Below are 27839 nucleotides of genomic sequence, written 5' to 3' on the forward strand. Positions count from 1 at the left end.
GTGGCAGAATATACTGCATCAATCTGGCAAAACTCTGCACACACCAGCTGTGTTGATACCGCTCTTAATGAGACAGGCCGCATGTTGCTTGCCTACAACCATATCCGGTTGACCAAATCTGCATTTTTTAGGCATTACACCTCTGGATATCACTCAAAGAACAGTGACAGAGGTTGAGAAAAAGAAATAGGAAAATTATTCCAGGCATCCCATGTTTGGAAGTGAAGCATCATGCCCTAGACTGAAGTCAAGCAAAAGAGATTTCTTCGAACAACTGCCGAATGGCACTATAATGAAACAAGGCAACTGGAAGTAATAACCAAAACCTAAAGGAAGAACCCACTGCTGGTTTCCAACTACCCTACGAGACATGGAAGACTTTGAACAGATTGCGAAGTAGAGTTATGCGATGCAAACAAAACTTGATGTGGTGGGGCCACATTATTAGAGATGCAACCTGTGAACATGGAAAACTTCAAGATAGTGAACTTCTCTTGGCCCACCTGAAGTTGCGTGAAGCCTGCACACTAGAGGACCTGGTTTCAGCTACAAAGTCTAATGTACATATTGTATTGTATTCTGCAAGTATGTAGCTGTAGATGTATTGTGTTGAATATGTAAATAACTGTACTGTACTGAGATAGACATGAAATTAATAAGTCCAAGAGCAGGTTCCCAAGTTTTTCAATAACTTGTATCTACTTGGCACATCTGAAAAAGAAGTACTGACTGTGTTTTCTTCCTTCTGATTAGGAAGTTTGACACTGTGGGGAATATAGATTTGCTGCAGCTGTTCCTAATGGTAGTCCACTTTGACAATGTACAGCTGAGGATCTTGATGCAGTAGAAGTCACTGGAGGTTTTATTTGTTGCTGAGGCTGCTTTTACATTGTGATCCTGTGTTGTGTGTTAGAAGGACTGGGTAAGCTTCCTCGTCTTCCCTCTGCCACTGAACCATCGCAACTTCAGTGTATGGCCTGCGAGTTACTAGATTCTTAACTTAAATATATAGAACGTTGAGCTCGGCAGAAGTTGTCTATATATGTTTCTGCTTCTTGTATTCTGGGCATCTCTTATGTATTAAGTTATGATTCCCTTTACAATGAACACAAAGATAGGATTTGGATATAGCACTCATCTGCTGAGTGATTGTCGCCAAAATTTTTAGTTTTCTGAGAACAACGTTGACTACTAATTTGCTCAAGTTGTAGACAGCTGAAACATTGTCTAACCGTTGCTACATATGAATTGGATAGATTCCTATTCACTATAAAGTTGACACATTGAGTTGCAGACAGGCTCAACGAAAAGACAGTACACAAGAGCTTTTGGCAAAAGCCTTCTTCACAAAAGGAAAACACTCATTCACACAAACCTGAGCAGTGAGAGATAGTTGCCATGTGTGAGGTTGGCTTGCGTGTGTGGCTGTGTGAGTGTTTTATTTTCTGAAGATCAGTTTGGCCAAAAGCTCATGTTACAGTCTTTTCGTCGTGCCTGTCTGCAATTCAGTGTGTCATCTGTATGGTGAGTAGCAATCTATCCTTATAATAATATTTTTGATAATCCAACTGTCACTTTCCACTGCTTGTTGTTGCTACATGTAGTTGGACTTGATTCTTCATCCTGTATATGCCTATGTATTCCGGCAGGTTCTGGGAATCATTAGGTCAAAGCACAGGTTTCGTATTAGAAGGATGGCCAAGAATTACCATTTGAAACATGCTTACTCATCCTTCTGATGCTGAGAACTTGTATTAGTGATTCTACGGCTTGTGTTAATTCATCATCATCATCATCATCATCATCAGAACAGATCAGATCAGTTACACTGTGCAGGGTTAATCTGTGAGTCAGAGTGGAGGTTAATAACTGTCAACTATTAAACAGCAGAAATTGCGTCAAGTTGCTTTCAGCTTGCATGGAAGTTAAGTCTATTCTAATCATATTTCTCCCTATAGATCTGATATCTGTTATGTTGCTTTGGCAGTCGCTTTCACTTGAAAAACAATTCTTCCCAATGCCATCAGATGCAAGTAGCCATCATTTCCAGCCATTCTCTCTACATGTCTGTGAAAAGGACCTGATGATTTGACTTTGTATCACTTACCCTTGTGTGCCTGTAAGTGCCCGTTTGTGTGTGTGCATGTGCATGTTGGGGGCACTCAGCAGTAGGATTATCAACATTTGATTGTACTTGGATTTCATATACAGAGATTGTGTGTCTGTTACTCTGTAACTAAATCAGCACTGCTGACCACAGGATGTGTTAAGGTCATTATTACATCAATTTTGGAGGACTTTTCATTAAGCAAAGCAGTATAACTGGTTTCTGGTTCCAGTGTTCCAAGTTATTGTAGTGCAGTACCTGTGGAGTCCCTTCATCAGTTTTATTCAGTAATTTCTTTGTTTTTGCATGCTGCTTGTCTTTCTTGTAGCTGTCTCAACAGATAAAGTTTCTATCGCTTGTGCCCTGACCCGCAATGTCGGCAGGTTTGACGTTGTTACAGTCAGATTTGGCATGGTTAGTTTGAACAGGTGGCCGGATGCCCTTCCTGCCGCCACCCTTTCCCCCCTCCGGGACGGAATCAGCGTACCCCAGCTGTCTGCGTCTAGTGTAACTCACGAAATAGTGTGATCGTGTTTCAAATATCTGCGAGTCGTGTAACTGAGGCGGAACGTGGGGACCAGCCTGATACTCACCTAGGGGGATGTGGCAAACCGCCTAAAACCACATCCAGGCTGGCCGGCACACCAGCCCTTTTCTTTAATCCGCCGGGCAGAATCGATCCGGGGCCTGCACGCCTACCCGAGTCCAGGAAGCAGCGCGTTAGCACTCTCAGCTAACCTGGTGGGTTTCAACAGATAAAGTTTGCTTTTCAATATACAGTTTGTGGCATAGAAATTCACATTCAAGGGCTCAGTCGCTTCATGGTTAATTCCCGCCAGGGGGCTCACAGTTCTTTCGTGAGTTCGTACGTGCTCACACGGGGCCCCAAGCTATTGCGGACATTCTTCCTACCCGAACTGCATTTCTTTCCTCGTGCCCCTCCCTCCCCATCCTTGCTCCTTCCCTTCTGTCCCCTCCTTCCCATCTCTCTTTAGGTGTTCTTCCTAATGCTGACCTGGTTTACTGTATTCCTTTAGGTTTTTGTTCCCTTTGCCTTTTCATCCTTCCATTTAGGTGTTTTTGGTCCCCATTTGGGATTTGTCCACCACTTCCACTATTCTCTCCATAACGTGAGCCACTTGAAGAAAAAACCCCTCTCTAGGATCTGTGGCATGGACTTCTCTTCCCCCTCCTTCCCCACTGTACCTCCCCCCACCCGCCTCCTACCCCGCTAGGTCACCAGCATGTGTAGCCACTCCAAGTGGTGGGGCTGTTATGTAACCATCTGGCTGAGCTGCCTGACAACAAGATATTGTATTTCTGATATCTGAGCTGTTACCTCCCCATTTATGCTTAGGAGTGGTTGCTTATTGTTCTGGAGCATTGGAACTCCTGGCAGTGGCTGCTGTGCCAGACAGCCCTTGCTGTAGCTGGGTGGTACATATGGGAAGAGTCCCTGATCGGAGTGGGTGGTATGAGGGTGGATGCATTGCGTATGAAACGTATTAAGCTCCAAAAAAACTGGTAGTTCTTACATGGCCATCTTTTTATTTGGTAATGGATCATTTAATGTTGCTTCTTATGACCCTTCCCCTGCCTACACCCTGGGAAGAGAGCCAGGCTCACTGGCATGGTGTGCACTAGAACTGACAGGGACACCATCACCACCACCAAGCTGTTATTTTTTGTGTAAAATATCGAGGACAAGTTTTGTGGAGTCTTTCAGTAAGATGTTGGGGTTGCGGTTGATCAGAACTTCTTTTGCCACCTTGTCTGCAGCCATTCTAGTTGTGACTATCTTGGCGACATCCAAGTGTCTGTTACTCATTTTTCATAGTGACCTTATCCTTCAAACTAATGAGCAACACCCAGCCAAACTAGAATGACTGGGCAGTCATTTTGTTTGGCATGTTCAGAAAGTTTGTGAGGACAGTCACATCGATACTGGTGCCTTTATTCTGGCATTTGAGAAGGTCAAGGTTATGTGTTATCAGTGTTATGTGAAGCCATATATCCCGCGACCACTGCAGTGTTTTCGTTGCTTGCATTGAGAGCATGTCTTCCCACTATGTGGCGGACCATCTATGCAGTGAAAGTAACACCCACTCCATGAAGGGAGTCCCTGTGTTCCGCCGCCCTTGTGTGTTAATCGCCACAATCATTACTCTCCACACTCATTAGATTCCCCAGTTTATAAGAAGATACAGGAGTATAAGTTCCTTATCATTTATCTTACACTGAGGCTTGTCAGAAATATGACCACCTTCACACCATGTTGATGACATCTAACGCCCTTTCCCTCTCCTCTGTCCTTCGTACCACAGACTTGCCCCCTGTCCCCAAAATTGAACAGTGAGAATCTCTTGTAAAATTTTTCAGTGAGGAAACTTCAAAAAATGTAAGGAACTCTCGCTCATCTAGAGTGTGACCTATTCTAAATGATACAGTAACTAAGTTATATCTTCTTTTCTTGTGTAATACCCTTTCGTTATTTACCATAGCAAATGTATTCTTCCAGAAAGAAGAGTCAGTAGCTCAAAGAATTCGTAGCATCCTAAACAAATTATTTACAGATTTGATTGTGAGATTTATCAGCCCGTGCGCACTACCTACTTCTGGTAGACAGCTGGAATTGAAATTTCAAAAAAAAACAAAAAAAAAAAAAAAAAAAAAAAAAAAAAAAAAAAAAAAATGGAAATGAGGGTATGGCATTGTGAGCTGGGAGTCCCCCATTTTGGGAAGTTCAGCTGCCAAGGACAAGTACTTATTGCATTCAACGCCACTTTGGGCGACTTGAGTGTCGGAAATGGGGATGAAATGACGACGAGGGCAACACAACACCCAGTCCCTGAGTGGAGAAAATCTCCTGCCTAGCCGGGAATCGAAACCGGGCCCCTTGCCATGGCATTCTGACGCGAAGCTCGAAAAATCTGTAGTTACAAAATTTTCTGAAGATGTCAGTAGATTTTTCATAGCTCATGTAGTTAAGAAAAAAAATTCCACTACATGATGACTTCTTAAAAAACTTCGAAGTTATAGGTGCTGGTAGGAAAAGAAAATCATTATTCTCAGTTGTGAAGCTGAGTGAGTTATTTCCTGATGTTCTGAATGATTGTGAAAAAAAAACTGTAAAATTTGAGTTTCAAGATACCAGTTTGGTGACTTTGGAATGGTTGAAGAAGAGAGAGATGCTACTGATGCTGCTTGGTATAAAATATCTGCTACATGTGGTACATCAGGCATTAAAGAAGTATCCATCACTAAGCAAGCTTATGCCTTCATTACTGGTTATTCCTCATAGTAACACTGCCTGTAAATAGAGTTCTTAGTATTGTTAGGAAAAAAGTTCTGAATTTCGATCTAGTTTGAATACAGGAACCTTGAGTGCTTTGATCACCAGTAAAATGAACCATCTATCTTCAGGAAGAGCATGTTACCAAAATAAGCACAGCCATTACCACCGCTATGCATGATCATTGTTGTCATGCTTGCAAGATCTTAATCGGCATCCATCCTCTGCTGTAGTTTCCTCCCTAGAGCCTTCTGTTTCTTTGTCACATGTGTGGGATACATCCACACACTCCCATGTTGTCAGCAGTTGTCTTCTATTCCAGACCTTGCCCTTGCAGGTGGCCTTTGTTCAGATTCATCAGTTCTTGCAGAACACCTCATGAGCCATTTTGTGATGGCATAGGCATTAGCCTCCTAGCCCGCCGTGTTCTTTGTCTGGAAACAGCGGTCTGAAGTTCCCCCCTTACATTTTACCCCTTGTCATATAGAATCCTACAGTGAACCTTTTACTGAATGGAACATTCTCTCTCTCCCTCTCTCTCTTTCTCCTTGCCCCCGATTCAGCCCCTCACCCCTATTCCATCCGCAACCAGTTGCTTCAGTGCCTCAATACTCCACAATCTTCTCCAGCTGTTTAACTGTCTTTGGCACCAAGGCATTTTCCTCTCTCATTCGAGAGACAGTATTGTGATCCTCTTCTTCAGCCCAGTAAGGATCCATTATCTCTTCATAGTTATCAGCCCATCAGTCTGACCAATGTTCCCTGCAAGTTACTTGAACAGATGGTGTTTCTTCAGCTCAGTTGGGTCCTTAAATCTCAGCAGCTTTTATCTCCTTATTAGTGTGACTTTCAGGAGGGACAGTCTTTGATTGATCATCTGCTTCAATTGGAAACTGCAGTCCGGCAAACCTTTTCTTGCTTCTGCCATCTTGTTGTGGTTTTCTTTAATCTTCGTAGGGCCTACAACACAGCTTGGTGCCATCACATCCTACTTATGCTCCATGAATGGCGTCTTTGGGAGCCCCTCCCACGTTTTGCCAGTTCCTGTCCCACCGGTTGTTCAGAGTTCTGGTTGGCACTGCTCTCAGTTCTCTGCAGACCCAGGAGAATGTGTTCCACAGAGCTTCATATTAAGTGTCCTTTTTTTCTCCTCAGTGTTCATGACTTGTGGCCTCTGCCAAACTGTTGGTCACCACTGCTCTATATGTGGATGATTTCTGTATTTGGGCTAGCTCCCACTTGATGGCCTCAGCAGAACAACTGCTCCAGGGTGCCATCTGACACACTTCTGCATCGACACTCTTATCTGGTTTACAATTCTCTTTCATTAAGTCGAGGGCAGTGCATTTCTGCCTCCATACTACAGTCCATCCTGATCTAGAGCTCTACCTTGATGCCCAACACCTGACCGTGGTCTCTTCAGTTCCATTTCCTTTTTGACTGCAAGCTTACTTGTTTGCCTCATATCCACCTTTTGAAGGTTGGCTGTTTTGATAAAACTCCATGTCCTTTGCTTCCATGCCTACACCTCTTGGGGTGCAAATCGTTAGACCCTTCTCTGCCTTTATCAGGCATTACTTCTTCTCGTCCGGATTATGATTGTTAAGTTTATGGATCAGCTGCTGTTTCCAACACTGCTCCTTTTGGACCCCATTCACCATTGTCGTATCTTTATAGCCACAAGTTCCTTTTGCTCTGGCACCATCAATAGTCTTTTGGTTTACGCTGGGATCCCTCCATTTTCAGTTTGGTGGTACTATCTCCTGGTTTCCTATGCCTTGACTATCCACTCTTCCCCTGCTCACCCCTCCTATTCTATTCTGTTTGCGGCTTCAGGACATCACCCAACTTCTGACCCCCCCCAGACCCCCCGCCCCACCCACCCCTCAGGTGGTTTTTTTTTCTTGGACTCCACCATGTTTCTCACCACCATGAAATTTCCATCTCCCCTCCTTGTCCTCTTGCTCACATTCTCTCCCTAGCAACCTACCCCCCCCCCCTTTCCCCTCAACTTGGCTGGTTCTTTGGCACTGGATTTAGGTGGATCTCTTCCGGGATCTGAAAGCCTCCATCACTCCAATGGTGTTTCGTTGTTTATGACACCCACTCTTATGGGAGTTTCAGGATGCCACTGGTTTTTATGGCGATGGTTCTAAATCCACCGAACATATGGGATATACCCTCTTGTCTTCTGTTGGCACAGAACACCATCACTTGCCTGCCATGTGTGGGATGTTTACTGCAGAATTTATGGCCATCTGTTGGGTCCTCTGCTTTATTGAACAGTCCTCCCTCACCCGAGTTCTGTTATGTACAGACTCAATAATGGCGTTTCGGCTCTCACTCAGTGTTTTTCCCACAAATGCTTGGTCTTTGCCATCCATGACCTTCTCGCTAATCTTGGCAATGCTGCTTGGTCAGTTTATTTTCTTTGGGTTCCCAGCCACATGGGTATCCTGAGTAATGAACTTGCCAATCATCTGGCTGGAGGCCGGCCACCTAGGGGCAGATTTGCAGATTTTCATCTAATCCCTTTTTGCCCAATTGTGGGCCAACTCTTTGGGGGGGGGGGGGGGGGGGGGCTACCTTTTCTGTCTAATAAACTTTGTGCAATCGAGGAGACTTCCACCACGCAGCGTTCTTCCCTCTGCCTCTCTCAGTGGGAATCTACCATCTTCTGCCATCTTTGTATCGGCAATACTAAGTTGACCCATGGGTTTTTTACTCCGCAGTGAGCTTCCTCCCCTTTGTAGTTGCAGTGTCACTCTCATAGTGTTCCACATTTTGCTGGACTACTCCTGTCTTTTGGGTCTTTGCACTAAATACACCTTCCTGGTTGTTAGTGGGTGACCCTTGCATGGTTATGTCTGTCCTCAGTTTTCTTCGCAAAAATTGTTTGTCCTTCCAGTTTTAAGTACGGAATTTTCCTCCCGAATTGGTGTCCCTTGGTTAGCATTGGCACTGGATATGGAGACCTTGGCCTTGCCTACACACTGGCCCGTTTCTCCCACCATTTTTCCTTATGTTTTGTCTGGTCTTTTGAGCAATTTTGTTTCCTCTTTTCTTGTGCTTCATTCCCCTGGTGTTGTCCCTGTTTTGTTATGATCATGCTATGGTGTGGAGATCTGGAAGGGATCAGTGGCTATGGTGGTGCCCCAACGTGTGTAGCATTTCTGGGGTGCCCCTGCTCCCCTCTCCCTCATGTTGTCTACTCTTCCTGCTTCCCCAACATTCCTTTCACCTCTTTGTTTTCCTGTTTTCTCTTCCACTTGACTGGACTCTGCTGTTCATGTTGTTCCTTCCTTGGTTTTTGCCACCTTATCTCAGGGGACTGATGACCTCGCAGTTTGGTCCCCTCCCCCAATCAATCAATCAACCAACCAACCGAAAATTCTGGTTAATTAGAGTACAGATTCACTTGCATTTGTGTACAATGTTTCCTGTCCACTGCCCATAATTTGAATGTTTACTATTTGTGGGAAACACCATAAAAACACTACTGCACAGTGCAATAATTGTTAAAATTTGAAAATTTATTTCACAAAAAGAGAACATATGGATTGATGAGAGGTTCTATTTCTATTTTACCTTGGTAGGTCAGAGATCAATAAATTAAGATTTTAAATAAAGTAGGGGAAAATGGAAGTCTTTGGAAGAGAATCAAAAGAGTCCAGTTGACAGAGCTTGGTACTGAGAACACATGATATCTTGTGCAACATGTACCACAACTGCAAGTATGTTCAGCAACAAGTGGATCATACTAATGCAAACATTTCCAAACTTTGGAGAGAGAAACTAGTTGTATGAAGCAACATCCAGTTCTGACTTTGTTGAGACACAGTTGCTCAAGAAACTACTTACCAGCATTTTCTCTCTACTGTATTTCATGTTACTTTTTATGAAGAAATGTTCAGTTCAAACAACTGGCTAATACTGAGATACTGTATGTTATTAGTAACCCTAGGAAGGTAAGTATAATGTTTGATGTGCTAAAGCATAGTTAAGAGTTTTGATTTTGGTATCTTTTGTATAGTTTGAATCTTTCCTAAATTAAATGAGGATATATCTCTCATTGTTAAATGTGTTTTTCTTTTAGGAGGCCTTCAGAAAAGTGACATCGTAAGCCGTTGTGTTATTGATCACTACATTCCTTTCCTACCACTGGAGGTGCAACATGTGAAAAACTGCATTAAAGATGCATTTCATAGAAAAGGTGCTCAGCAAGTTTCAGATGATGACATTCAGTAAGTCCGATGTGGTATTTAAAGAAAGATATCTGTGAACCTTCATCACTGTTTGGTTGACAGCTTGTATGATAATATCAGCAGCTTTTTAGATGTCAGTGTGTGAGAATATTACTTTAAATGATTAATGGAAAATCTCATATAAAGATATGAAACAAATACTAACAAAGAGATAGAGGGGCTGGCCAGTACTTAGCTCAGTACAGCCAATAGATACACAAAACAGAACAGAAAATTTACATTCCTAACTTTCAGAACTTTGTTCCTTCATCAGGGAGGAGAGAGGGGAAAGGAAGGGAAGAAGGGAAAGTGGATTCAGGATCCTTGCTACCCTCCCTGTTTTCCTTTCCCTGTTGCTTCATAACCTGGGTTGTGAGTAACTGAATCCACTTTCCCTTCTTCCCTTTCTTCCCCCTCTCTCCTCCATGATGAAGGAACAAAGTTCTGAAAGTTAGGAACGTAAATTTTCTGTTGTGTTTGTGTATCTATCGGCTGTACTGAGCTGAGGTAAGTACTGGCCAGCCCCTCTATCTCTTTGTTAGAATATTACTTTATCAGACATGTAACTGTTCACAGCAAGGGTGCAGAAACTGGTTCTAAGAGAGGATCAACAGTTGTGAATGTAAAAGGGTTATTAAACTTTGTCAATGATGGCCTTGCTAATTTGTTTCCTTGCATTTTACTTAAACTGACATAGGTAAATCAAAGGAAATAAATGTAAAGTTGAATAGTTTTCTTCATGGGATGTTGTTGTTGTTGTTGTTGTCTTCAGTCCTGAGACTGGTTTGAAGCAGCTCTCCATGCTACTCTATCCTGTGCAAGCTTCTTCATCTCCCAGTACCAACTGCAACCTACATCCTTCTGAATCTGCTTAGTGTAGTCATCTCTTGGTCTCCCTCTACGATTTTTGCCCTCCACGCTGCCCTCTAATACTAAATTGGTGATCCCTTGATGCCTCAGAACATGTCCTACCAACCGATCCCTTCTTCTGGTCAAGTTGTGCCACAAACTTCTCTTCTCCCCAATCCTATTCAATACTTCCTCATTAGTTATGTGATCTACCCATCTAATCTTCAGCATTCTTCTGTAGCACCACATTTCAAAAGCTTCTATTCTCTTCTTGTCCAAACTATTTATTGTCCATGTTTCACTTCCATACATAGCTACACTCCATACAAATACTTTCAGAAATGACTTCCTGACACTTAAATCTATACTCGATGTTAACAAATTTCTCTTCTTCAGAAACGCTTTCCTTGCCATTGCCAGTATACATTTTATATCCTCTCTACTTCGACCATCATCAGTTATTTTGCTCCCCAAATAGCAAAACTCCTTCACTACTTTAAGTGTCTCATTTCCTAATCTAATTCCCTCAGCATCACCCGACTTAATTCGACTACATTCCATTATCCTTGTTTTGCTTTTGTTGATGTTCATCTTATATCCTCCTTTCAAGATGCTATCCATTCCATTCAACTGCTCTTCCAAGTCCTTTGCTGTCTCTGACAGAATTACAATGTCATTGGCGAACCTCAAAGTTTTTATTTCTTCTCCATGGATTTTAATACCTACTCCGAATTTTTCTTTTGCTTCCTTTACTGCTTGCGCAATATACAGATTGAATAACATTGGGGAGAGGCTACAACCCTGTCTCACTCCCTTCCCAACAACTGCTTCCCTTTCATGTCCCTCGACTCTTATAACTGCCATCTGGTTTCTGTACAAATTGTAAATAGCCTTTCGCTCCCTGTATTTTACCCCTGCCACCTTTAGAATTTGAAAGAGAGTATTCCAGTTAACATTGTCAAAAGATTCCTCTAAGTCTACAAATGCTAGAAACTTAGGTTTGCCTTTCCTTAATCTTTCTTCTAAGGTAAGTTGTAGGGTCAGTATTGCCTCACGTGTTCCAGTATTTCTACGGAATCCAAACTGATCTTCCCCGAGGTCAGCTTCTACTAGTTTTTCCATTCGCCTGTAAAGAATTCGTGTTAGTATTTTGCAACTGTGGCTTATTAAACTGATAGTTCGGTAATTTTCACATCTGTCAACACCTGCTTTCTTTGGGACTGGAATTATTATGTTCTTCTTGAAGTCTGAGGGTATTTCGCCTGTTTCATACATTTTACTCACCAGATGGTAGAGTTTTGTCAGGACTGGCTCTCCCAAGGCCGTCAGTAGTTCCAATGGAATGTTGTCTACTCCGGGGGCCTTGTTTCGACTCATGTCTTTCAGTGCCTTGTCAAATTCTTCACGCAGTATCGTATCTCCCATTTCATCTTCATCTACATCCTCTTCCATTTCCATAATATTGTCCTCAAGTACGTCGCCCTTGTATAGACGCTCTATATACTCCTTCCACCTTTCTGCTTTCCCTTCTTTGCTTAGAATTGGGTTTCCATCTGAGCTCTTGATGTTCATACAAGTGGTTCTCTTATCCCCAAAGGTCTCTTTGATTTTCCTGTAGGCAGTATCTATCTTACCCCTAGTGAGATAAGTCTCTACATCCTTACATTTGTCCTCTAGCCATCCCTGCTTAGCCATTTTGCAGTTCCTGTCGATGTCATTTTTGAGATGTTTGTATTCCTTTTTGCCTGCTTCATTTACTGCATTTTTATATTTTCTCCTTTCATCAATTAAATTCAATATTTCTTCTGTTACCCAAGGATTTCTACTAGCCCTCGTCTTTTTACCTACTTGATTCTCTGCTGCCTTCACTACTTCATCCGTCAAAGCTACCCATTCTTCTTCTACTGTATTTCTTTCCCCCATTCCTGTCAATTGTTCCCTTATGCTCTCCCTGAAACTCTGTACAACCTCTGGTTCTTTCTGTTTATCCAGGTCCCATCTCCTTAAGTTCCCACCTTTTTGCAGTTTCTTCAGTTTTAATCTACAGTTCATAACCAACAGATCGCGGTCAGAGTCCACATCTGCCCCTGGAAATGTCTTACAATTTAAAACCTGGTTCCTAAATCTCTGTCTTACCATTATATAATCTATCTGATACCTTTTAGTATCTCCAGGGTTCTTCCATGTATACAACCTTCTTTCAAGATTCTTAAACCAAGTGTTAGCTATGATTAAGTTGTGCTCTGTGCAGAATTCTACCAGGTGGCTTCCTCTTTCATTTCTTAGCCCCAATCCATATTCACCTACTAAGTTTCCTTCTCTCCCTTTTCCTACTGATGAATTCCAGTCACCCATGACTATTAAATTTTCGTCACCCTTCACTATCTGAATAATTCCTTTTATTTCATCATACATTTCTTCAATTTCTTTGTCATCTGCAGAGCTAGTTGGCATATAAACTTGTACTACTGTAGTAGGTGTGGGCTTCGCATCTATCTTGGCCACAATAATACGTTCACTATTCTGTTTGTAGTAGCTTACTCGCATTCCTATTTTCCTATTCATTATTAAACCTACTCCTGCATTATCCCTATTTGATTTTGTGTTTATAACCCTGTAGTCACCTGACCAGAAGTCTTGTTCCTCCTGCCACCGAACTTCACTAATTCCCTCTATATCTAACTTTAACCTATCCATTTCCCTTTTTAAATTTTCTAACCTACCTACCCGATTAAGTGATCTGACATTCCACGCTCCGATCCGTAGAACGCCAGTTTTCTTTCTCCTGATAACAACATCCTCTTGAGTAGTCCCTGCCCGGAGATCCGAATGGGGGACTATTTTACCTCCAGAATATTTTACCCAAGAGGATGCCACCATCATTTAATCATACAGTAAAGCTACATGCCCTCGGGAAAAATTACGGCCGTAGTTTCCCCTTGCTTTCAGCCGTTCGCAGTACCAGCACAGCAAGGCCATTTTGGTTATTGTTACAAGGCCAGATCAGTCAATCATCCAGACTGTTGCCCTTGCAACTACTGAAAAGTCTGCTGCCCCTCTTCAGGAACCACATGTTTGTCTGGCCTCTCAACAGATACCCCTCCGTTATGGTTGCACCTACGGTACAGCTATCTGTATCGCTGAGGCACGCAAGCCTCCCCGCCAACGGCAAGGTCCATGGTTCATGGGATACCACAACCATATATTTGTTGAATATATGGCTGTAATGTTTCCACCTTGCTTGCTGCTTATTCGCCTTATTGAAACTTGAAAATTGGATAGTTTTGGCATTAAAGACATTTTTCGAGTGCAGTCTACAAAAAACAGAACAAAGATAGACCAATTTTATGTTTGGCTTACTGACAGACAAAAACATTTTACGAAAGACAGACCAAAAAATTCAATACTTACAGGTGCCAAAATGTAGTAATACACTGAGGGGAAAAAAATAAAAAATAAAAAAAGGTATAGGCATGTGTATTCAAATACAGAGATATGTAAACGGGCAGAATATGGCACTGCAGTCTGCAATGCCTATATAAGACAACAAGTGACTGACGACTGACGCAGTTGATAGAGTGGTTACTGCTTTTACGATGACAGGTTATCAAGATTTAAGTGAGTTTGAACGTGATGTTACAGTCAGTGTATGAGCGATGGGACACAGCATCTCCGAAGTAGTGAAGAAGTGGGGATTTTCCTGTACGACCATTTAACAAGTGTAGTGAATATCAGGAATCCAGTAAAACATCATATCTCCGTGGCCGTAAAAAGATCCTGCAAGAACGGGACCAACAACAACTGAAGAGAATCGTTCAATGTGACAGAAGTGTAACCCTTCCCCAGATTGCTGTAGACTTCAATGCTGGGCTGTCAACAAGTGTCAGTGTGTGAACATTCAACAATACTTCATCAATATGAGCTTTTGGAGGTGGAGGCCCACTTGTGTACCCTTGGTGACTGCATGACACAAAGCTTTACACCCACCTGGGCCCGTCAACACCGACATTGCACTGTTAATGGCTGGAGACATGTTGCCTGCTCATACGAGTCTCGTTTCAAATTGTATCAAGTAGATGGACGTGTACAAGTATGGAGACAACCTCATGAATCCATGGATTCTGCATGTTGGCAGGGGACTGTTCAGGCTGGTGGAGGCTCTGTAATTGTATGGGGTCTGTGCAGTTGGAGTGATATGGGACCCCTGATATGTCTAGATACGACTCTGACAGGTGACACATACGTAAGCATCGTGTCTGATCACCTGCACCCATTCATGTCTATTGTGTATTCCGACAGACTTCGGCAATTCCAGCAGGACAACGTGACACCCCACACATCCAGAATTGCTACAGAGTGGCTCCAGGCACACTCTTCTGAGTTTAAACACTTCTGCTGGCTACCAAACTCCCCAGACATGAACATTATTGGGCACATCTGGGATGCCTTGCAACGTGCTATTCAGAAGAGATCTCCAACTCGTCGTACTCTTACAGATTTATGAACAGCCCTGCAGGATTCTTGGTGTTAATTCCCTCCAGCACTACTTCAGACATTAGTCGAGTCCATGCCATATCATGTTGTGGCACTTCTGTGTTCTCGTAGGGGCCCTACTGGTGGCCCTACACATTATTAGGCAGATGTACCAGTTTCTGTGGCTCTCCAGTGTATTACCAGATTATTAAGCAGTGGACGTAACAATTTCGAGAACAAGTACATAAGTTGCTGACATCAAAATTAACAATGGAAGTCTACTGAGTTGGTTAAAAAATGGCCTACAGTGAAGGGATAATCTATATTGGAGCTGAGGTCCTCTTATGTTAAAAACGCTTCCATTATCTTATGCTCACGTCCCATCTAGCAGAATTATATTTTTAAATATTTTATGCCAAAGATGCAATAAAAAATTCCTTTCCCCTTCTCCTAAATTTCACCCCACTCTGCAGGCGCATTTGCTGCTTTGGAATGCTGTTTCTACTGGATATTTTTGATACACTTTTGTCCTTTTAATATGCCTATAATAACACAGATGAGGTATGTATATTTCTCTGATATATCTCTTGATGTATAGTCACACTGATTTAAGTAGCTGTATCGGTTTCCCTTGTAGACAGAACTGACAGTCAGTGTCTAAAAATGAAAGGGAGCATGTGCAGTACTTAAAACGTGGCATTAGTTTTGAGGAACTTTCTGTTTTTAATTTTGATGTTCCCATGTTATGTGCTCGCTCTTGGAACTGTTATATGAGCTCTTTAACAACTGTATATCACAACATTTTGGCACCTGCAAGTACAAAAATTTTTAAGTTGTTCTTTGGAAAATGTTTTTTGTATGTCAGTGAGCCAAGCATATACTTGCTGTATCTTTGTTATATTTGTAGACTGAACTTTGTCTTTCAGCAAATGTGTTTATGACAATGGTAGATTAGATTAGATTAGATTAGATTAATACTAGTTCCATGGATCATGAATACGATATTTCGTAATGATGTGGAACGAGTCGAATTTTCCAATACATGATATAATTAGGTTAATTTAACAACATACTTAAGTTAATATAACAACTTTATTTTTTTTGTGTTTTTTTATTTTTATTTTTTTTATTTTTTTAATATTTTTTTTCTTAATTTATATCTAAAAATTCCTCTATGGAGTAGAAGGAGTTGTCATTCAGAAATTCTTTTAATTTCTTCTTAAATACTTGTTGGTTATCTGTCAGACTTTTGATACTATTTGGTAAGTGACCAAAGACTTTAGTGCCAGTATAATTCACCCCTTTCTGTGCCAAAGTTAGATTTAATCTTGAATAGTGAAGATCATCCTTTCTCCTAGTATTGTAGTTATGCACACTGCTATTACTTTTGAATTGGGTTTGGTTGTTAATAACAAATTTCATAAGAGAGTATATATACTGAGAAGCTACTGTGAATATCCCTAGATCCTTAAATAAATGTCTGCAGGATGATCTTGGGTGGACTCCAGCTATTATTCTGATTACACGCTTCTGTGCAATGAATACTTTATTCCTCAGTGATGAATTACCCCAAAATATGATGCCATATGAAAGCAATGAGTGAAAATAGGCGTAGTAAGCTAATTTACTAAGATGTTTATCACCAAAATTTGCAATGACCCTTATTGCATAAGTAGCTGAACTCAAACGTTTCAGCAGATCATCAATGTGTTTCTTCCAATTTAATCTCTCATCAATGGACATACCTAAAAATTTGGAATATTCTACCTTAGCTATATGCTTCTGATTAAGGTCTATATTTATTAATGGCGTCATACCATTCACTGTACGGAACTGTATGTACTGTGTCTTATCAAAATTCAGTGAGAGTCCGTTTACAAGGAACCACTTAGTAATTTTCTGAAAGACAGTATTGACAATTTCATCAGTTAATTCTTGTTTCTCAGGTGTGATTACTATACTTGTATCATCAGCAAAGAGAACTAACTTTGCCTCTTCATGAATATAGAATGGCAAGTCATTAATATATAATAAGAACAACAAAGGACCCAAGACTGACCCTTGTGGTACCCCATTCTTGATAGTTCCCCAGTTTGAGGAATGTGCTGATCTTTGCATGTTACGAGAACTACTTATTTCAACTTTCTGCACTCTTCCAGTTAGGTACGAATTAAACCATTTGTGCACTGTCCCACTCATGCCACAATACTTGAGCTTGTCTAGCAGAATTTCGTGATTTACACAATCAAAAGCCTTTGAGAGATCACAAAAAATCCCAATGGGAGGTGTTCGGTTATTCAGATCATTCAAAATTTGACTGGTGAAAGCATATATGGCATTTTCTGTTGAAAAGCCTTTCTGGAAACCAAACTGACATTTTGTTAGTACTTCATTTTTACAGATATGTGAAGCTACTCTTGAATACATTACTTTCTCAAAAATTTTGGATAAAGCTGTTAGAAGGGAGATTGGACGGTAATTGTTGACATCAGATCCATCCCCCTTTTTATGCAAAGGTATAACAATAGCATATTTCAGTCTATCAGGGAAAATGCCCTGTTCCAGAGAGCTATTACACAGGTGGCTGAGAATCTTACTTATCTGTTGAGAACAAGCTTTTAGTATTTTGCTGGAAATGCCATCAATTCCATGTGAGTTTTTGCTTTTAAGCAAGTTTATTATTTTCCTAATTTCAGAGGGAGAAGTGGGTGAGATTTCAATTGTATCAAATTGCATAGGTATGGCCTCTTCCATTAACAGCCTAGCATCTTCTAATGAACACCTGGATCCTACTATATCCACAACATTTAGAAAATGATTATTAAAAATATTTTCAACTTCTGACTTTTTGTTCGTAAAGTTTTCATTCAATTTGTTGGTAATACTGTCTTCCTCTGCTCTTGGTTGACCTGTTTCTCTTTTAATAATATTCCAAATTGTTTTAATTTTATTATCAGAGTTGCTGATTTCAGACATGATACACATACTCCTGGATTTTTTAATAACTTTTCTTAATATAACACAGTAGTTTTTATAATTTTTGATAGTTTCTGGGTCACTACTCTTTCTTGCTGTCAGATACATTTCCCTTTTCCGGTTACAGGATATTTTTATACCCTTAGTAAGCCATGGTTTGTTACAAGGTTTCTTACGAGTATATTTAACTATTTTCTTGGGGAAGCAGTTTTCAAATGCATTTACAAAAATGTCATGAAATAAATTATATTTTAAATTGGCATCAGGTTCACGGTACACCTCATCCCAGTCTAACTGCTGTAGGCTTTCCCTGAAATTTGCAATTGTTAAATCGTTGACTGAACGTACTACTTTGGAGGACTGTTTAGTATTGCTGAATGGAGCTATGTCATATATTGTAACTAGCTGTGCACCATGATCAGAAAGACCATTCTCAACAGGCTGAGCATTTATCTGGTTAAACTTATCTTGGTCTATAAAGAAGTTATCTATCAGTGAGCTGCTATCCTTTACCACCCGAGTAGGAAAATCAATAACGGGTGTCAAATTGAAAGAACCGAGTAATACTTCAAGGTCATTTTTCCTATTACCCTCTTTCAGAGAATCTACATTGAAGTCCCCACAAATAATAATTTGCTTCCCCCTGTCTGACAGATAGCACAACAAGGAGTCCAAATTTTTCAGAAATAGATGAAAATTTCCTGATGGGGACCTATATACAGTTAAAATTATAAATGTGCCTTTATTTAATTTAAGCTCACAGGCACATGCTTCTATATGTTTCTCTACACAAAACTTTTTTGTTTCTATACTTTTTGCACAATGATAACTTTTGACATATATGGCAACTCCTCCTTTCTCCATATTTTCTCTCATTACATGTGCAGAGAGCTTTTAACCACTTACATTTACCTTATCCATATCAGTAACAATGTGATGCTCAGACAGGCATAGTATATCTATTTCATTCTCAGCTTCTAAATCTTCTAAACAAACCAGAAGCTCATCTACTTTATTCTTTAAACTCCCAATATTTTGATGAAATATACTTACATTATTTTTAATTATACTTTTATGAGAACCTTCCCTTATTCTAACATTTGCAGTGCTCTCTTGTCTGAGTTTCTCATTGTGCTTAGGCCTAGTTCCTATACCAGTGGTCACATGGTGTTCAGAGAGGCAGATTATGTCAACTGGGTTGGGTGACTTTAATTCATCAATGGAATTACCTAGGACTGAGATACAACTTGGTGGAGATAAAATTTCTGGTGATTGGTGAAAATTTATAATTGATAGCTGTGATTGGTGATCCAATGTGCTAGAATTGTGCTGTTTAATTTCTTTCCTAAACTGAAGATTTGTTTCAATCCTGACCTCTCGTAGAACTTGACATCTTTCTGTCTTACCTATCCTAAAAAAGGTGCTGCTCCAACACCTGTAACCACTGGTATTTTACCATTCATGGCAGTGCCTCCCCCCCTTAAATTTCCTGCTATTACCCCAGCCAGTTTCCCCTTCCCTTTCCTGTTGAGATGTAGGCCGTGCCTGGTATAGTCCCACCTACTAAGATAATCAACAGGAACCACACCAATATGAGCCCCCGCACCCGATCCAAGCAGCCGTTCCAACTCCAAATTAACTCTCCCAACAGAAGAGTTCAAATGAGGCCGGTCATGGCGTCTCAGGACAGATACAAATTCAACATTGGTGTGTCTCGATGCTGACGCAATCTTTACCAGGTCACACTCTATACTGTACCCAGGATCTCTGTCGATGCTGTTCCCTGGCCCTCCCACAATAACCAAGGTGTCTTCCCTGGTAAATCCTTTACAGAGTGAACCTAAATCGTCTGTCACCTGATCCAGACTAGCACTTGGTTTGAAAAAATTTGTGACCTGGTATTCTGGTCCTAATTCCTCCTGCAGAAGTTGGCCTACACCTCTGGCATGAGAACTGCCTAACAACAAAACTTTCTTCCTTTTCGATGACTTTCCTACATTCTTTTTCAATTTCCTATTGAAAGTTTGTTGTGTCCTGTCTACACCTACCTCTGCTTGAGGCTCATCAGTTTCTAACTGAAGCAACAGGTCAAACTTATTTTTGACATTCACCACAAAACTGTCAGACTTAGTTCTAGGCCTATTCCTTCTGCTACCTGTTGCCACTTCCCACCTCTCTTTGCCCTTCTCCCTCCTTAACCTGTCCAGATCATTCTTAGAGTTTGTCACTACATCAGCAATAAAAAAGAAGGTGTTTGTCACAATCATATAATGGTTTTTATGTGTGATTTAATTATTGATTATCATTGACAACAGTGAAGGTGTAAAGAGTTCAGAGTACTGCAAGAGAGGGTGAGGAGTTAACAAGATGTGAGACTGCATTGGTGGCTTGGGAATAAATAAACACAAATCTTTATACTGATCTCAGTCTTGGTGACATGACAAATTGCTTTTTAGAGTGGTTGGACAGTGACAGTTTGTTTGTCATCAACTGATAGCATTAAAATGTGCTGTCCATCTTGATACAAAATGTCTGAAATAATAAAGGGGGTGCATCACAGGTATTTTAAATGTACTTAGAAAATTTTTTAATTAATTAAATTTAAAAGTGCTAAGTGACAGGATTTACTCGACTGTAAGACAACGTGTTTGGTCAAATTTATGATTGGTATAGCGTATTTTGAATGTAGCTTTCAAGAATGTAGCTTCCAACATGACTGTTTTCAGATAAACATCACAATTTGAAACATTATTCCACATAGTATTATTGTGTGCTAAGTGTGTTTTGTATTTACTGACATGTTGGTGTTTCCTAAAGAGGAAGCTGGCCAAGATGTTCTTGTTTGACAACAAATGAGGGCTGGCAATGTGCTGTCTACTCATCCAGTTTGTTGCTTGAAGTTAGGTGCTGGAACTGCAAACTAAAAGCTGGGAACTTTCACATTAGCGATCTTGGTATGATGCTGGGAATTCAGTTTATCTGTTGAAAATCAAATAAAGAAATTCTGTTGACTCTGACAAAGTCCTCTGCTCCCCTGCTATCAGAGCCAGTTTAGAGGCTTTAGTCTAGGCCATCCACCCAGGGGACATAGGCCTGCATCAGATGCAGGTGATTGGGGAAGTACTCTCTGACTGCTCCTGGTGCCAGTATTTGTACTCTTCAGTGTTAATCACTGACAAATGCAACAACCAGTCTGAAACATATACTGCGGATGAAATTTTCTAGGCTTCTGTCCAAGTGGCCGTGTTGAAATTCCATGATGTTTTGATGAGTGTCCCTCTTTTCAACTTCTGATGAAGACTTCCCTGTGCCATTCCTCTGTGCTTACATAAGTTCACTACCTGACAAAAAAATGACGTACCCAACAGACTTGGTCGAATGTCACTTAACTTTGCACAGCAACACACGATTGAGAATTATATAAACATTTAGGGTTCCAATATGACAGGTAGTCAAGTGAAAATGAGACAGATGGAAGAAAGCGAGTCAACAGTTTACTCACTGTTTATTATTTCATATTAATCACCACAGCTGTTAATACACGTATCCCACTGTTAGCCAGGATGGTCATTGTCTTCATGGAAAAATGTTTGCAGTTGCTTACGGAACTATAGTTGTACAAGGCGTACACCTTTACATCCTAAGCAAACTGATGATTTACTTTCTTCCTGGCTCCAAAAATATGTAAAATGCATGGGGAGAGATAACGACTCTTTCAAGGATGTGAAATGACTTCCCATCTAAACTTCTGCAGCATACTCAAAACAATCTTGGCAACATGTGGGGAGGCTGGGAAGCCCTTTCCTCCATACAGTCCTGATCCCCACCATATAGGTGGTCTGGTGTCGCACCCTTGTACTTATATTCCTCATATGAATGTGTCAAATGGCCAGTGGTACATGTGTTCAACCTCCACTGTATATTGACTTGAACACTGTCATGATCAGTGGACCAATGAAAATTGAACATTAAACATTGTGTTGATTGAGTATTTGCCTGCTTAGTAGGTACCTTCATAATTGTAACTGAGAAACACAAAATTGTACCATTTTGCAGTATTAATTTATGGGCACCTTATGGAGTTTGAAAGAGCCCGTATCGTGAATCTCCATTTGGCCGGCTGGTCAAATTGTACAATATCGATATGTGTGCAGCATTAAGATGTGACAGCAGCCCAGTATTGGACCTCATGGGATCATGAAAGAAGGCATATTCATCTTCAAGGTTCTGATCTACCAAAAGGGAGGGTTACCGTACTGTGCACCTAGCACATTCTGATCCCTTCACATCTGAACCTGCCACAAGAAACCTAGTAACAGAAATTTTGCATCATTCTGTGTCATCCTACTCCACTGGTCAGAGACTACCAAGAGCTGGCCTAGGGAATTACTGTTCCATGCATTGGCTGCCATTAACATCACAAGACAAACAGCTGCATTTGGAGTGGTGCTGTGACCAGGAAGGATGCAGTGCTGATGAATGGCATTGCATTGTGTTCTGTGATGAATTGTGGTTCTGCACTACCCCGAGTGACCATCACGTGTGAGTATGGTGGCGATTTGTGGAGAGGTCCCTTTCTTATAATGTTTTCGAGAGACACAGTGTTGTTACTCCTTGCATCATTGTGTGGGGAACCATCAAGTATGACTACAGGTCACAAGTGGTACTGGGGGGTAAGGAACTCTGACAACACAGTGGTACCTCAAGGACATTCTGCACCCTCATTTAATACTTCTCATTTGACAGTATCTTGCTGCAATTTTTCAACAGGACAGTGCTTGTTCACACCTGGCATATGTCTCTATGAACTATCTGTGTGATGTTGGGATACCAACAGTTGTCTGCTAGCTTTCCTCAGGAGAGGAGCTTTGTGACACCCTACCCAATTGGATCACAACACATCCAGGCCCTAGGGCAGTGGTTCCCAACCACTGAATACAGTAACATATTAGCACCATCCTCTCCCCCCCCCCCTCCCCCCCACCCCCACCCCTCCTCCTCCCCACATCACCAACATTTATATGCGCTCGAGGCTAACTAAATTTCAGAACGAAAAATAATTTTTCTGTAAGCATGGATTCAACACGTGCCCTGCAGAAATACTGAGCCATGCTGCCTCCATAGTCATCCACAACTGAGAAAGGGTTGCCGGTGCAGGATTTTGTGCATGAACTGACTTCTCGATTGTGTCCCATGAATGTTCGATGGGATTCATGTCGGGCGATGTGGATAGCCTGATCATTCACTCAAATTGTCCAGAATGTTCTTCACACCAATCGCAAACATTTGTGATGGCCCAATGAAATGGTGCATTGTGATCATAAAAAATCCATTCATGTTTTGGAACCTGAAGTCCACGAATGGCTACAAATGTTTTCCAAGTACCCGAACATAACCATTTCCAGTTAGATCATCAGTTCAGTTGGACCAGAGGATCCATTCCGTGCCATCTAAACAAGCCCACAGCATTGTGGAACCACCTCCAGCTTGTACATGCCTCGTTGAAGACTTGGGTCCATGGCTTCGTGGTGCCTGCACCACACTCAAACCATACCATCAGCTCTCACCAACTAGCACTGGGACTCAGCTGACCAGGGCAAGATTTTCCTATCATCTACGGTCCAACCAACGTCATGAGTCCAGGAGAGGCACTGCAGGCAATGTTGTGCTGTTAGGAAAGGTACTCGCATCAGTCATCTGCTACCACAGCCCATTATGTCAAATTTTTCTGCACTGTGCTAATGGATATGTTCATTGTATGTAGCACTGACAGCTCTATGCAAACACCTCTGCTCTTGGTCATTAAGTGATGGTCTTCAGTCACTGCTGCATTGTTCATGGTGGGAGGTAATGTCTGTTATTCTCAGCACACAATTGACACTGCAGATATCAGAATATTGAATTCCCTAATGATTTTTGAAATGGAGTTGGCCTTCCGTCTAGCTCCAAGTACCATTCTGCATCCAAAATCTGTTAATTCCCCTCACGTAGCCATAATGACAACTCCGCCAATCCTCTGCCTTTTATATGTGGTATACATGATATTAGTGCCATCTGTATATGTGCATATCACTATCCAATAACTTTTATCATATCACTGTATGTAACAATTTCGCTGTCAGAGATGCATGGTACAAAGAATGTGTGTACTGTGTGGATCATGTGAGGAAGATGTTGTTCCTACATTCTTTTCACAAGCTGTTGCCTTCCATCACATTATGTCACTCGTTAACACTAGTATCTGAAAAAAATAGTTGTTGGTAACTTATGTAATCAATATTACTGTCTTACAGAATAATGGTAATAGTAATGATCTTTTAAAAACAATGTAGTTTCATTACCAAAATGCCGCCATGTTCTTTGTAAAGTTGACTTGATACTGTAATCACCAAAATAACATCACATACACTCTCAACATTTCCTCCACCCCTTGCTGTTTTGGATTGTGCTTCTGGTGGCAGATCTTCATGAGAAGTATCCCTTGTTTGCGACCAAAAGTTTTTTAACCTCTGAAATCACTCTCGGAGTCAGTAATCAGTGGCCAGCAGCACATGCGTCCAACCCCCACTGTATATTAACATAAACACTGTCATGACCAGTGAGCCAGTGGCTGATTGATTATTCCCCTGCTTGGTAGGCAACTTTGTAATTATAAATGATAACCACAAAATTTTGATGCTTTGCAGTATTAATTTATTTTGTTAACCAGTTTTTGTTTGTTTGTAAAGCCCCCAATAGACTATTATTTGGCCATTTTCATCCTTTAAATTATGTGTCAGTTGCAGACCTCCACAGGACATTAGTCAAATGTTGGTTGCTCATCATTTCATCTGGTTTTAGCCATAATCATCTGCCAGAAATACAGTGACACAGCTGTTGGATAACTCCCAACTGTGTGAGTGCAAAGCGTAATATCCTAAAATCTTGTGTAGGCTTGTTATATCACAAATTCTGCTTCAAAATGCGAGTCACCTTAACTGTTAATCACAAGTATTTCCAAAACTGTTTAAGATATCATAATTGTGTTTACACCCAGGTGCATTGTAAAAATGTTCTCAGTAAATTATGGCAGTATTAAATAAGGCTATAGTGATATCAACTTTCTTTTCTCAAAGGACCGTTTTGTAATTTCCACCGCTAGTATTAGTGGTCTAAAACCGATTCATTTAACAACATTAACATATTGCTCTCTGGAATTTGATGGACAGCTTTAAAGAAATTACAGTGCCTAAAATTTAATTTTTCTCTGTTTTGAATGTCAGGACTGATTGCTGTTTCATCAAAAAGTTTATGATGTAATGTGGAACTAATTTCTCACATTGTTAATGATTTCTTTGTATTGGTGTCTACAGCCTATACAAAATTCTTAAGTGGCACAAATCGCCTTTATTTGGCTTCAAGTATTGGGCAGAAGAGTGTGTGTGTGTGTGTGTGTGTGTCACACAGTTAACTGATTTATGCCTCCATTAACAGTTTCAAGTTATCAGTACATACAAATAAATTCAGAAAAATGCATGCGAAGTTCAAATTACAGTTGTAGCTGTACAGTCATTATTTGAACGCTGCTTTGCCAGCATCTGTGTGTAAGTAGTAGAGTACAGAAATGTACTGTTTACCGCTAATTGAATTTCAAAATGTGTAAAGGTAGCTGATACAATTGTGGATGTAATACAGATGTAATTTGGAATTTTAAGTGGATTTTTCAATATTATACCTACACATTGATGACTTGAAAATTACCATAGAGGCTGAAATCAGCTGATTGTGTGAGGTGTTTAGGTTTTTTTCTAGTAATAAACAGACGTTGCTTCAATTTTTGAAACAGAGGAATCATACACTACTTACTTAATTTTGGAGAGTAAGATGATGTCGCATTCATGTCCCTTTCAGATCTACAGTCCAGCAGCAGGTATGAGAACAGTTCTGTAACTCATGCTGATACGAGAAGAGACTACACATCATTTACTGAGGACTTCCCAACCATTCATCTGTGTGAAATCAAAATTACATTCTTAAATAGTTTCAAGAATATCTGAGGTTAATGGTTGAGGAAACACACCCGTTATGTTAGTGGATTTCTAATTTACACTGCTACTTCCAGACTGAATAGTAGCAGATTAGAAATTGTGGCTGTATGTTTGAAATATTAATTTTATTGAAACTATTAAATTGAAAATGGTTATTTTGGTGGATGTGGAATACCTTCTACATCGCAGAACATCATGAAAGTATTTCGTATTTAATATTTTCAGAACTGTTGCAATTTGGAACTTTTTGATGTGTGAAACAGACAGCTGGTGTCAAATGCTCAGTCAAACAGTGTGTTACACACTGTGAATTGGTGTAAAAACATGCAGGTCAAACGTAAAATGCAAAATAAATTAATTGCACATGTACCTGATATTTTTCATGCAATTGTAGTTCATTGTGTCTCATAGAACAAATTTAAATTCTTGATAGTAGACTAAGGTAAAATTTAGACCCTATTCTCTGTCAGTATTTCGTATTGTACTTTAGCGTAATTTCTGCCTGATATTGACTATGGTGATTTGTTTTATTCTAGTCTATTCCATTACATTGTGTTTGGAGGCATTGTTTTTAAAGTTAATTTACATATTTTCCTTTTTGCAGAGAAGTACTGCAGGATGTGACTTTTGGCCCAGAGAAAATGAAGTTGTTTTCAAAATCTGGTTGTAAAAGAATAGTGCAAAAGGTATCAGTTGTTTTAGAGAAGAAGAGACGGAAGTATGGAGACCTGTAACAGGAACGATGCCAATTTTTTAGAAGTATTTTGTTGTGAACTATTGTCTATATATTGCAAGACTTGCTTATTAATTGTTTATAATTTAACATAATTATTGAGACATGTTAATTGAACAAAAAGTCTGTGAACTTTGATATTCTATTTTTTCTGTTAAAATAAATTTCACAAAAACGTGCTTTCAGCATATTAATAGTTAATGACGTATTTTTAATATTACCTTGAATTATACTTTTGTGAGTTTGCAGCTTCAGGTGAGTATTATTTGTAAACTCATTCCCTGCTGTATTTCTGTAAAAATGTGAGTCAAATACGAATGTTGAAAATACTTGAGACAGAAAAGTGTATCCATTTATCACAGTGCCGGCTTAATTTCATGCCGGTACTGTAGCACTAACTAACTGCAGGAACCATATTCATCAATTCATACTCACATCTTTGTAACTGTATTATTTCATTTCCATTTGTATATTTTTATTTCATTAGTTTAAGCATTAGCAGATGCTATGAGCTTTTATTTTTGAATCATCATTTGGCCAACATGATAACATAACTCAAGACAATAAAACTACATGTCCTAGTTGATGTGTATTGGATACATTCACATTGTGAGACACAGCTGCTATGTAATGACAAATAATTAATTATTGCCCCATGTTATTTGCGGCGCCCTTCCCAAATGTTAACCCACTGAGGTTGCTATGACATAATATGTCAAGACTGTCAGCTTGTGGAGATCACCGCTATCTCAATTTGACCTCAGGTTGTGCAGAGCCAGTTTGCTGGTCACCCTAAGTTTTTTTTAAAGTTGCCCAAACAGGCTGGATAAGAGTTTCTACCTTCGTTACATTTTACATGAACAGAACACAGTACATGCACCTGTAAGTTTAATTATCTTTTTTAGACTGGCTGTGCATGAAATGAAATTTTTACAAAATATACTTACAATTACCTCCCAAATATTTGGCACTGTATTTATGACATACACAATTCTCCTAAATACTGGAGGAAACTCACCATTTTTGCTCACATTACATGCAGCTGTACAAGCTCCATCTAAAAAATTATTTAGCTTGCCTCTTATGGACACATCTGTCCATCATAAAACAGAAATAAAATTTTTGGATCAATACCTAC

General features: G+C 40.3%; 1 protein-coding gene across 2 annotated transcripts in view; it reads left to right on the top strand.

The window, feature by feature from the left end:
* Positions 1-26902, top strand: part of LOC126458153 (torsin-1B-like) — a 99257-nt gene extending 72355 nt beyond the window's left edge. For both annotated transcript variants that reach the window (XM_050095014.1, XM_050095015.1), the window contains 2 exons: positions 9496-9643; positions 26573-26902. In XM_050095014.1, coding sequence (XP_049950971.1) covers positions 9496-9643; positions 26573-26702 — 278 coding nt within the window. In that variant the 3' untranslated portion in view covers positions 26703-26902. The remainder of the gene's footprint in view (positions 1-9495; positions 9644-26572) is intronic.
* Positions 26903-27839: the final 937 nt, after the last annotated feature.

The sequence above is a fragment of the Schistocerca serialis genome, chromosome 2, assembly GCF_023864345.2.
Source record: "Schistocerca serialis cubense isolate TAMUIC-IGC-003099 chromosome 2, iqSchSeri2.2, whole genome shotgun sequence".
NCBI lineage: Eukaryota > Metazoa > Arthropoda > Insecta > Orthoptera > Acrididae > Schistocerca > Schistocerca serialis.